The sequence below is a fragment of the Mycotypha africana genome, assembly GCF_025528875.1.
Source record: "Mycotypha africana strain NRRL 2978 chromosome Unknown BDF20scaffold_3, whole genome shotgun sequence".
NCBI lineage: Eukaryota > Fungi > Mucoromycota > Mucoromycetes > Mucorales > Mycotyphaceae > Mycotypha > Mycotypha africana.
The window spans coordinates 1118502-1130716 of record NW_026515727.1 but is presented as its reverse complement, the minus strand read 5'-3'; the positions used below and the strand labels follow the sequence as shown (position 1 = coordinate 1130716).

General features: G+C 37.9%; 6 protein-coding genes across 6 annotated transcripts; 2 read left to right on the top strand and 4 right to left on the bottom strand.

Annotated features, from left to right (window-relative positions):
• Positions 1 to 2: 2 nt before the first annotated feature.
• BDF20DRAFT_905300 (CwfJ C-terminus 1-domain-containing protein-like protein) lies at positions 3 to 1952 on the top strand (the record flags this gene model as incomplete). The annotated part of the gene is made up of 6 exons (XM_053083142.1): positions 3 to 111; positions 232 to 542; positions 631 to 1060; positions 1141 to 1574; positions 1643 to 1743; positions 1817 to 1952. 6 exons carry the CDS (start codon positions 3 to 5, stop codon positions 1950 to 1952), a joined length of 1521 nt encoding a protein of 506 aa, XP_052938135.1.
• Positions 1953 to 2696: 744 nt separating this feature from the next.
• On the top strand, positions 2697 to 5303 carry BDF20DRAFT_859313 (uncharacterized protein). The gene is made up of 2 exons (XM_053080460.1): positions 2697 to 4937; positions 5012 to 5303. The coding sequence occupies exon 1, from the start codon at positions 2775 to 2777 to the stop codon at positions 4818 to 4820; it is 2046 nt and encodes a 681-aa protein (XP_052938134.1). The 5' UTR covers positions 2697 to 2774; the 3' UTR covers positions 4821 to 4937; positions 5012 to 5303.
• A 219-nt stretch (positions 5304 to 5522) lies between these two features.
• On the bottom strand, positions 5523 to 6704 carry BDF20DRAFT_934830 (uncharacterized protein; the record flags this gene model as incomplete). The annotated part of the gene is made up of 1 exon (XM_053084756.1): positions 5523 to 6704. The coding sequence occupies one exon, from the start codon at positions 6702 to 6704 to the stop codon at positions 5523 to 5525; it is 1182 nt and encodes a 393-aa protein (XP_052938133.1).
• Positions 6705 to 8640: 1936 nt separating this feature from the next.
• On the bottom strand, positions 8641 to 9426 carry BDF20DRAFT_817001 (ML domain-containing protein; the record flags this gene model as incomplete). The annotated part of the gene is made up of 4 exons (XM_053077216.1): positions 8641 to 8739; positions 8831 to 8835; positions 8929 to 9179; positions 9260 to 9426. 4 exons carry the CDS (start codon positions 9424 to 9426, stop codon positions 8641 to 8643), a joined length of 522 nt encoding a protein of 173 aa, XP_052938132.1.
• A 205-nt stretch (positions 9427 to 9631) lies between these two features.
• Positions 9632 to 11527, bottom strand: BDF20DRAFT_379797 (peptidase M24, structural domain-containing protein). Its single transcript, XM_053075323.1, has 6 exons — positions 10653 to 11527; positions 10428 to 10591; positions 10253 to 10350; positions 10139 to 10185; positions 9960 to 10061; positions 9632 to 9878 (listed from the first exon to the last, which is right to left on the bottom strand). The coding sequence occupies exons 1-6, from the start codon at positions 11217 to 11219 to the stop codon at positions 9837 to 9839; spliced, it is 1020 nt and encodes a 339-aa protein (XP_052938131.1). The 5' UTR covers positions 11220 to 11527; the 3' UTR covers positions 9632 to 9836.
• Positions 11528 to 11836: 309 nt separating this feature from the next.
• BDF20DRAFT_816780 (uncharacterized protein) lies at positions 11837 to 12061 on the bottom strand (the record flags this gene model as incomplete). Its single annotated transcript, XM_053077188.1, has 1 exon — positions 11837 to 12061. A coding segment is annotated over one exon (225 nt), but the record flags the coding sequence as incomplete, so codon positions are not given.
• Positions 12062 to 12215: the final 154 nt, after the last annotated feature.

Here is a 12215-nt window from a genome sequence, read left to right as displayed (position 1 = left end):
TCATGACCTATTTTAATCTCGGAGATAAAGCTCTACCCCAACCTCTCCAACAACGTATAGAAGAGGCAGACGGGGAAGTTTGTGACAATCTTTATTTCTTGGGCAAGAAGGGTATATTGACAACCTCGGAAGGCATCAAAATTGCCTTTTTATCTGGGATATTCGATGAAAAAGTGTCTGGATACAACTCATACACTCAACAAGATGTCAAGAATCTTTGTCTTACAAAAGTGCCTGTTACTGCTCCGCCAGGCGTGGATGTTTTGATTACCTACGACTGGCCTAAACAGGTTACCGATCTCTCCAGTACTGACTTGACATCAATAGAAATAAACGAAGACGAAAAATCATCAGTTCATATTGCTGAGGTAGCTGCTGCTTTGAAACCTCGTTATCATTTTGCGGCATCGCAGAAGAAGTTTTACGAACGACAACCTTATAGGAATATCGTAAGTGGATTGGCGGGTAAAGAAGAAAGAATAGCGTCCCACGTTACAAGATTTATTGGCTTAAGCGATGTGCTGAATAATGAAAAGCAGAGGGTAAACTGAAAACTATGTTTAATCGTAAGAAAAGACCTAAGCCATGCAATTGGAAACCAACTGACGTCTCAATGTTTCTAACGATTAGTGGTTTTATGCATTCAATCTAATTCCTTTAGCGAAGGCAACGAAAGATGTGATAGAAGCGGTTCCTGAAAATACCACTGAATGTCCATTTATTACATTGCTCAACCAACACGGCTCGAATAAGCGTAAAACGATGATGGATCCAGAAAGCAACAATGGAGGGTTTTTCTGGGGTGAACAAGTCGCGGATACAACGAAACGGGCGAAATTGAACAGCAACATGCCCAAACCCGGTTACATTTGCAGAATATGTAATACTCCAGGCCATTACATTCAGGATTGCCCACAGAAAACAAGCACTCCTGCTAAACACACAGCAACCCCACCTGAAGGTTATGTTTGTCGCATCTGCCACCAGCCAGGTCATTATATCAAAGATTGTCCACAGAAAGAAGAAAGACCGCCACGACCCAGCAATGAGCCATTGGATTGTAAATTGTCAAAGTCATTGTATAAAGAAGTAGAAACAAAATTCTGACTTACTGCCTTTAATGCTCTCTTTTCCTGTTAGTGAGTACATGCTGGTTCTGTTTGAGTAATCCAAAAGTTGAAAAGCATTTGATTGTATCCATTGGTTCTGAAGCCTACGTTACCTTAGCTAAAGGCCCAGTTGTTCCTCCCAATCATTCTGAATGTACAGTACCAGGGTTAGGCCATGCTTTGATCATACCTATCACCCACTATTCTCGACTAAATCAAATACCACCTAATGAGAAATTGAACGTGCTGACAGAGATAGAGAAATACAAAACGGCTTTAAAGCAACTGTATGATAAATATGACCAAGATATAGTATCTTTCGAAGTTTCTCGTGATACAGGCAGGAATTTGACCCATGCACATATTCAAATTGTGCCAATCCCTAAAGCCAAAAGTGATCAAGTCGAGGTTATAGCAAGAGAAAAGGCCGTGGAAGCTAATATGGTTTTTGAGAAGGATGTTCCTGTAAGTATCAATTTTTGATTTGGTCAAATAAGAGCTAGTTGGTCTGAAATAATCACTTCATACACTAGCAAAACCCTGACATCCCTTACTTCAAAATGGATTTGCCTAACGGGACTTCTTTGGTGTATCTCATCAAACCGAAAGAACGCTTCAATCTACAATTCGGCAGGTACGAGAGCAAACGTCCGAAACTTTGAAGCTGAAAATCAATTGGCCATAATCTAACCGATTATTTTTTGTAGATTGGTTGTTGCTAATGTATTAGGCGCGCCCAACCGCGAAGATTGGAAGGTCTGCAGTCAAAATGATGAAGAAGAAAAGCAATGTGCTGAAGCCTTCAGAAAAGCCTTCCAACCCTTTGACATAAATGAGGATTAATAAAATTAATATTGGAAGATTGATATTCAAAGTGTTGGAAGCTTTCGATCTTAGTTTTATAAAAATGTATATTCTTTTTCAACGTTCTTAATAAACAATTTGTATATACATATATCTACATTGTGAGAATGCTGCATCTTATTAATTGCAATAAGCTATCAAAGAAACGGCTTCAACATCAGACTATTATTTCATACATCCGCTATTCTTCTAGTAGAAGCCCCTGTTCACTTGTGCACAGTCTTCAATGAACGTTAAGTATAGTTCACTTTAAAATTTTGATCTGTATAGTTGTTCCTTACCTCTTTTTCAGTTTCCTCACCTTTTCTTTATATCACAAGGCCAAGCTCAATTTGCATTCGAGATGTTGATAAATCGTCAAACGATAAATCATTTGATATGCTATATAAACTTCGTGATCTGTAATTTGGACAACGTGTAGCAAAAAGATTAGCGTAGCGTATGCTCATTGTAGGCTTCGTAATCCTTCCAAAGCGCGGAATCGTAAGTCGATATATAACAGCTTTCGACACAGTTGCTAAAGATCAAGGCTAAGAAGAAAATGTAGAAAAGCCCATTACTTACAGCTTGCTTAAGGTTTGCAACTTCCAAAACCTACAGTTTAAAAGAATTATCAATGTTGTGAATGCCTCATAAAATAGTATTTGAATAAACGTGCACTGGAAATGCGCTGAAAATTCTACTTTTAAATGTCAGAAATTCTATTTTCTAACCGCATTGTACCTTTATTATCCTCAGAGAGGACTTCTTTGAGGTATTACTGCTATAGAAAAAAGTTATCAGTTTCAGAATTAGATCGGCATGTTTTCAGTATTTGCGAACGAAACACATGATATTGACAAGCCTAAACCAATAAGTCTGAGACTTGATGATATTCGATCTGCTCTCCCAGAGATCATCCGAATCAATAGATTAGCGCAACCTTCACCGAACGACGGCAATGAATCAAATGATAATGATAAAGTTATAGAGCAGAATGTGCTACGCCTCGAAACACCTACTTCAGAATTATTTGATATCTTCCCTAGAGAAGGTGTGAATAGAGATATTGACGTACAGATGGAAGACGTAACAACTGTACGTTCCGATGGCAATCCGCTTTTATTGAGCCTAAGCAACTTGGGTTTAAGCTCAAACGCCCTCACAGAAACAGCTTTAAAATTTGATTTGAGCGAGTATAAAAGGAGGAGGCACATATTAGGAAGCCGATCGTTTAGAGCAATAGAAGCAGCAGCGACAGCCGAGCCGATGGATGGTGTTGTGAATAACGGGGAACGAGAGCGAGAGCGAGAACAGGAAATTCAGTTGCAAACTGATACGCTTGCCGATGGAGTACCGCAAGCATCTCCATCAGTCAGAAGTATGAATATCTCTACATCTGCTGTTGAAGTAGCACCGGTATTGACACCATCTACGGCTGCTATTGGCTCGGAACAATCAGCACCTAAAACCACAGCACTTCAACAAGCTTCTCAAACAGCAACAACATCAGCGCCTATCACTAAAGACACTGCAGTGATTAATACGACGGAGTCGCACACAGCCATCGCGTCGTTACCGTCAGTCCCAACTGAAGCTGACGATACACTTAAAGAACAAATAAATTTACTCTACAAAGACGAGAATATCACCGAAGACCTCTCGAAACAAACAACAGCAACAACAAAAATATACATGTACCAACCTCATATCATCCCTATTTTTGCTACATCACAACAGAGAAACTTTGTTGATGCAAACCTCGCAAAGGGACTTACAGTTCAATGGAAAAATCAATGCCACGAAATAATTGACTATTTGAATGCACCTTCTACTTTCCCATTGAACCCAAGAGATATAAATATATCAGGAAAGCTAATGTTCTTGAAAAATCTTCTAGATTGCTTAGCCGACACAGACCGGATGTTAGCCATTCTAGTAAGAGGGCTAGAGGAAGAAAGCGCGCTAGAAATATGGATGGAGCAGTTAAATCTACAGCACGCCAAAATGAGCAATATGGGAGATAGCAGTTGGGAGGGTGATTATGGTATCCTTGTGAAAACCAAAAGACAGCAAGATTCAACGAGTATCAAACTAAAGAGATTGACAGATGGTTTAGATATTATTTTGTGTATGGATGCCCGTCTCAATCAAGCACCTTCAACCTTTCTGCGAAATATGAAAAGCCGGCGTGGCAAAGTTGCTCCCATTGCTTGGCTGATTACTATGGGTTGTATTGAAGAGTATATTTTTCGCTCGCTCATGGACATGACAGAGTCAGTTTCATTTGAGAGTGCGTTGAGACTTCATAGTGAGCGACTGAAGCCTCTTTTGAAAGAAGCCAGTGCCTGGCCGCAGCATGAGAAATATAGAGATGAAATCTTAACGCAGTTTGTGGCGGACCATGTAGCGCAATGGATTCAATTGGAAGAGAAAAGTCACCCTGAAGACTACCAGTTTAGAACTACACTTGAATTACCTAGAGCAACCCATAAAGCTAACTTATTTTCCCCATCAACCGATGAAGCAACTGAAATAATCTCACAACCTATTTCAACAACAGCAACAGCACAAATGGCAGGACCTAATGATACCACTGCTGTAATACCACCTACAGTGAGGCCCGCTGCACCTAATACAGTAATAACACCATCAGCGGCAGCGACTATAGTAGAGGAATCACCTGCCGATAACGAAATAGAAGATATGGATATAAGTGATTCAGAAGAAGCATCAGGTATTACTATTCCTCCGGCGCCTGTAGTTACAACGAAAGCAACTACTGCAACAGCGTCTTCATCAGCCGATCACAAATTTCATAGAATTCTGGATAATGAAGTATGCTTTTCAATTTTCTATAGCAATTAAGACAGACTCTTGTTCAAAAAGAAACTAACTTTTTCTTGTTGTAGAAATTATTCTCTTTATTCTACAGCGAGAAGGATATTGCAGTCTATGAACATTTACTCAAAGAATCAGTTGAAGGTAACTTGATCGAAACTGAAAATGACTAAATTTTGCTATTACTCAATCTTCTATCGATTATTTCTACTATTTAGATCCACAATTGAAAGAAATATTGGCTGCCAAATACCGTTCGATGCATTCAACTTATGTCAAGCAAGTGAAATTATTAGAAGAACTATACATCTCTACGCTCAGGGAAGCTTATAAACAATATCCTTCCAATCAAGCTCCTTAATTCGTTATATCGTTATGCTTCTTCAATAGTTACCTAACTATATTACCTTTATTTAATGTCTATAGCTATTTGTACATATTGTTTCTAATCCATCGTGAAACGAAAATTCATCCCGCATTATCATTTTTCGTATACTCCTGAGAAAGGAGCTGTCTTTTTGCAATGAATTTCAATTGTATTTCAATAACAATATTACTTAATCGGCAGCAATAATTAATTCATCAATATTAATGAATCATCCTTAGATGCAACTCTTTCAGGATATACTTTTATTGTGCTATCAGAGAGCTTGAACGATCACAAAGAATATGATCAAAACATGCATCATTTCAAATCCTCGATAAGGTTAAAAAATGCTCCGGAAGACTTCAGTAATGCCTTCTCTTCGTCGGGTATTGGGATAAGTGTTCTTGTTGGAGGACGAAAACTCTGTAGGAACGCTTATAATCGTCAAAGCAAACATGCTTGCCGGTTTTCTTATTCATCTGCTGCAGAAACAGCTCTATATATCGCCGTACACCCAGCGCGGTCTCTTCATTATTATTGTATGTGACATGACGATGGTGGTAAGAGCCTTTATGATTGCTCATGGAAGGCCTTGAAAGCCGAGAGGTTTTAGTGTTGCTTGTAGCAAGGGAACGATAAGCATTGTTTTTGGGATTGGAAGAACGGGCGCGCGATGAGTGATCATCCTTGGAAGAGCGCGCCTGAGTAACGATAGGATATAATATGTTTTTCATTAGATGGTATTTCTTTCTAAAGCATTGTGCGTAAACATATCCTTCAGTAGGCAACAAATTATCGTCATCTACTATTGAAAAAGGATCGTCGTCGTAATCATTCGTCGAAAGTGTACCTAATGCCGTGAAGGCTTCTTGTGACAATTTTAAATCATCAAGTACTGTCTGCTTTTTATAGATGAAATAACAACCTTCCGGACGTGGAGAAATGACTGCTTTAACATTAGGATAAAAAATCATGTCTGAATCATTCGATACAACAACAGCGCCAGTAATACGCCCTATATGCACCTCTGCTTCACCCTCAGCACGGACAATATCCCATCCTTCTTGCTTTGCTTTAATGCAAAATGAGCTTTCTACAAAATCACTAATGCGGAACATATTCGTAGCAAGATCTATCAACCTATCAAAGTCTTCTTTGGTAGCCTTTTCTTTTTGAAAATACTCAATTTTATTCTCCAATCGTTCTTGAGTCGACAGTTTATCATCCAATCTCTTACGATAGGCACGCATTCTTTCTGCTGTTTTTATACCGTCGGTGTAAAGGATGCACTGTTGTTTATCAAGGATATGATCAAGCCTTTCCAATACACTCAAGGCTGCGCTTTCCTTTCTTTTCTCAGAATCATATTCGCTACAACGAAGATAATATCTTTCAAATATGCTAAAAAAAGCAGAGTTAATATCTACATGTAGTTTTTCGTTTCTTGATAATAACGATATGACTTCTGATGCTCGAAGATTCTCCACCCTTATTTTCCTAACTTTCTCTTCTTTGGAGAATTTCCAAAAACCCTTCACAGTCATTCAGGAACGTAAAATGCTATAGTTACTTAGTTAAAACAAGAGGGTGAAAAAAAAGTAAAAACAGATAGCGTTAGAGGGGAGTGATGAACGAATGCAAGCCTTAAATAAGTCATATCCTATACTTCCTACGAGTGATTAATTGATCGGTTGTAAGCGAAGGAAACTGATCGTTAATAGTGGGAAAACGTTGCCAATGCACTATTTTTCACCTAATATCTCACGAGCGGCCAAGTAATGATGTGTTGTCATTGCTATCATCAAACTTCACCAATGTCAAGAACTTTACGTACTATATTGCATTTAACAAGCTGTTACAGCCACTTTTTTGCGATCGCTCTAATGCCTCGCTTGATTGGATTGAATTTTCTTTAAAACCGTTACTATTTTATTCACTATTACTAGACGCATCAAAATCTTTTTTTTTTCTCCGGTATATTATGTTTTCATCTAGAAAGATTGTACTTTGTATAAATTGAATATCGGTATAGATGTTGTTTGTCCAGCGTGGAAACTGCATTAGCAAGCTATTTCAATCGATCATAAAACCGAGTATGAGCAATGGCAGTGAAAACCGAATCTATCAGATTAAAATTGAAACAATTTAAAAATTTATCTTATTTTGTTTATACAAAGAGCAAAGGAATGCATAAAAACGATAGTGTTCAAGCCGCTTTGCTATTTACTCCTTATGTTCACATTAGATACAGGTATAACTTACCTGATGGCTACCCAATAAGTGCAACTTTACAACACCAGCATTAAGAACTCGCGCGTAAAAACAAACCGCCTCCAAATCTATTACAGGTAATGGTGCTGCTACAAGTTTTCTTCTGCTACCACTAGTACATACCCCAACCCTTTCAATATTAGTGCTACACATCGTGTTCTTGATACTACTAGAAGTACTGCTGCTGCTTTCGACGCACTTCTACTACTACAGCAACGACGTTGAGCCAAAGAGACCGATTTGATAAGGCTGAAGCTTCTCTTATTTGGTCGAATAAAGTCGTACTTTCTACGATGTATCTTAGCCAACTGGGCCGAATACTGGGAACACGGCAAAGCGAAGATACCTTCCAAAAGATTGGTGTAGTTAATTGTAGTCATCCCAAATAGACTCATTCCAAAATAAATCATGGTATTCCATAATACTTTAGCAGGCCACACTGCATAGTCGATGTTATGAAGTTGGTACAGAAAACAAGAGGAAGGCCATACATACAAAACGAGGAAGCTAAGTTCCTCTAGTATGCGTACATATAAAATACCCTAGTTTGGTTAATACGATTCTCATGTATGCATTTGAGATCGTTTTGTGCATTAAGTATAAACAGCACGGACTAATGTTTGACACAGTGGTATGATCCGTACAATATAAGGAATATGGAATATTTTCACAAATAAAATCGGTTCCTAAAGATCTTGTGTGGCTTACATACGCCTTAAGCTTATGACGAGGTAGATTGTTAAAGTAGTTCATTGACTTCACGATGATAGTTAACGCTTTCAACTTCGGCAAAGTGTTTGCATTCACAGAAAAACAGAAACAAGGAATAACGCTGCTCTCTTCTGTTCAAATTACTTATATTTGCATTCGATACCTATAAAATATATTGCAGATCTCTAGAAGCCAAGAACATTATGATATTGACAAGCTAGGTAGCCACAGTATGTTCACGACAGCAATATAACTTCTTTTCTCTAAATAACTTTATGAATCACAAGGAAAAAGTTTTCTATAACGTTCCCTTCTTCTTAGCTGCATCTTCCCTGTAATAATCTGAGCGTCAATTATAATTAACACATGAGCATGCTCGACTATAATCCGTTGTTCTTTGTTTACACTGTTTGAAAGGCTGAATAAGGATTTCAGGCGTTATATTTATTTCATTAGTAGACATGGTATAGTCACAGTTAAAGTATTAATTGTGGCTAGCTAGTATAAGGGTGAGCGAGGGAATACAGTTTGACCTAAGAGACAAGTAACACGTTTCTTTGCGGGTGTAAAGATTTCAGCATGAACAGTGTATTTTCCCTATTACAGCAAGAAAAGTAAAAAGCAGTAACGTCAGTGCCGTGAACAGATCATTCACTATTGGAAGTTATACTTGAAAATCGGTACTCACAGGTGCTATCAAAAAGTATAATTGATAAGACAAATAATTGTTAACAAACATAAAATGTCTCTGGCAATAGATCACATGATGATTACTTGAGTACTTACGAATTTCTCTGGGCAAAGATACCACTTTTTTAAACTTCAATTCACCCTTTGGAATGGGGCACTTTTCACCTATCTCTTGGATTTTGTCACAGAAATCAAACTCTTTCTGTAATAACCTAACAACACCGAACTTAACCATGATCTGAACTTTGGTACCTTCGGGTACGGTTTCTTTCAAAAAGCCTTTGAATTCAATCTCAAGGTCTGTACCTCTCAGAGGTGGGTCAGGATTAAGATTTATGTAATCAATTCTATGAAAAAGAGTTTGTAATACCGTATTTTTAATATTTCGCTATTAAAATACATACACTGACAAAGGAAATAAACTTACTTTAATAAATCGCTAGCATTTCCACAGTTGGTGATTAGCTTCGTTGATTGGTCTGTCACAATGTCGTAACTATCCTCATCTTGAAGAAGAAAACCTGGGATTACACTGGCATAGGTCAGTGCTATAGCAGTAAAAAGTAAAATGACGAGAGCGCTTAATTGTTTCATTATCTGCGTGCAATGAAAAGAACCGAGAAAAGAAGCGAGTCTGTGTACGATGACGATGTAACTTGATCACATCAAATGCGGGATAATCGGACAACCAATTGTTTAAGGACTTTTCTTCATTTCCACGAATGTGTTTTATTGCATAACATTGGGAAGAGTTGGCTATTTCGTTGGGAAGTATAAGTTTTCTGGTATCTCGGCAAACACTAAGTAGACGTACACCCAATGTAGCTTGTTTATTTACATTTATCATTTTAAGATTGCACAATCAAGCACAAAAATTATGATTGATCAACCATCCAATAAAATCGTTTCATGCAGATCCTGTTCCAGCAAGTTGGAAGGTTTGTTATAGCTTAAGCGAGATCCCCTATTATTGCCTAACGATTCTTAACTGTAATAAGGCTCTTTTACTTTGTGAGAATTTCTACTCCATCCTTATTAACGAGTAACTAATGAAGAACGAAAAATGAGATTAGTTTAAATTACTATTATGGTACAGTATCTTTTAACTGTAAGAAATTCAACGCTACAGTATGTTCAAATTGTGCACTTCTACCACCATCCACCGTCGCTATTGTCCACTGATCTGGCCACATTATACCTGTTGCTAGACCTTGGCACAATATAGGTTCCTAATAATAGATAAATATAAGTTTATATTGATCATATTTTTTAACCTATACTTGAAGCCTTCTCATCTGATTTTTACTATTGTAAAAGAAACACCAGGCTCCATGACACCTTCCTCATCATTTACTACAAATTGATACACTCTTATTAAATTGCATTGCCAAAATTTGCTTGCTACCCTTTACTACGTTACGGTGATGGTAAATCAGAGGTAAACTATGAAATTCCTTGCCAATACCATGACCTGAAAGTTCTTCTGATACAGAATATCCATTTTTTGATGCGATATGGCTTTATGTGTGCCAATCAAGGCTGTATTAATGTAATGTCCATATGCAAGGGAAACACATGAAAAATTTCAGCAATACCTGATCACTCTTCCAATCTCTTTGTATGGTACTTTTGGTCCGCAAATACGAATTGCTTCATTTAAACATTCTCTTGTACATTCTACTAATGCTTTCCCCTGTTCATCCACTTGGCCCACTAAAATTGTAGCTGAGGTATCTCCATGAAACCCATTCAAATATACCTAGGAGTTCTTTAAATAAGTGTCGGGCTTACTTTTGCATTTTTCACAAATTGGAGCTTACAGTAACATCTATGTTTATGATATCTCCTTCTTGAAGAGGTCGATCATCTGGTATACCGTGAGCAATGACGTTATTTACGGACGTACAAACGCTCTTTGGAAATCCCATGTAGTTCAATGGTGAAGGATATGCTTTATGCTCTATAATAGTATCATGTAGAATTTTATCTATTTTATCGGTGGAGATACCATCCTTATAGTGATTCTCGACTAGGTTTGTACCTAATTCAAGTATCTTCTTGGCTAGCTGCCCAGCTTGTCGTAGCCCATTAATCTCTTCTTCTGTTTCAAAAATTGGTATGTCAGGGCCCCAGCTGGAAGACGTGCCAGAGGCAGCGTAAGGCGGTTTTGGGATGAATTCAGGGACAGAGCGTTGTGTTATGTTTTTGACATTGACTGGAGCGAAGGAAGCAGGGACGATGCGTTGATATTTGCCCCATCGATGATGTGGTGCCTGATTAAGTGGCGTTTGGAATCTTCGCGGTGGTAATTGCGCTTTGCAATTTGAATGAAAACAGTTTCGTTGTTGGCATAGTATAGCTTTGGTATACCTCGAACCTCTATACATTAGTTGAACGTATTCTTTGGCAGAAAGTAGATGTGTCAGTAATGTTCAGGCTTCATACCCCACTATGGAAGGCGGGAAATAATTTTTGGTGGCGGTGTCTATTTCGTCTTCCCGTGTCTGCATTGAGCATAAGCGCCAAATGTGCACTTATTAAAACTAATACAACAAGTGAATGCATTTTGTAGTAAAATTTTTCTTCATCCGTGAATATTGTAACTTTGCCTCGTAAGCGTTCAAAACCAATTTTTTTTTTTTACTTCAAATTGTTTTTTTAAAAGCTGTTAGAAAGGGATGACGATTCTGTCACTTTATAATAGTAGGCGTTGGCGAGAATATTACAGTCTGTCATTCTTTACTGAAACCAGGTAGAAGCACTTCTAAAATACATGGATTTCAAAAAATAACTAGGCCTTATTGTCTTCCTCCTTAGTAAATTGCATAGCATATTCAACATCGATGTCGAAAGAGAAGAGTACTCTTCTGTTTAGAGAAGGCCTTGGTAAACCTAAAAATGTAGGGCGAAATCGTTCTCTGTCAACATCAACATCGCGTGTAGAAATACTACCTGGGTTGTATTCCCGATGGAAACTCAATGATAAATATCGAAGTATCTGGGGTTATGCCAAACAGAATATACGTTTTTGTGGATTATTACAATTTTGATACAAAACATCGTCCTCTTTTGGCTTTTCGATCGGTTTTGGACAAGCGGATGATGATTCATCAAAGGTTGCCTTTTTTAAATATTTACCACGGGTTGCAATCACCTCAACAATAAACCCACCCCAATCAAAAATATGCTCCATAGGCTTAGGGCTTACAGTCTCATGAACGGACATTCCAGTGTCCACTCATATAAAAATATTGTACTTTTGTTACATGTTAACGGTTTGAGAAAACGAAAAAGCACCCTAGAGAGACAACGTGTGCATTTATATTTTTTTCGAATGTCAAGGATGTAACGAAGTTGTATGCAAACTGCAAGCGATACGGTAT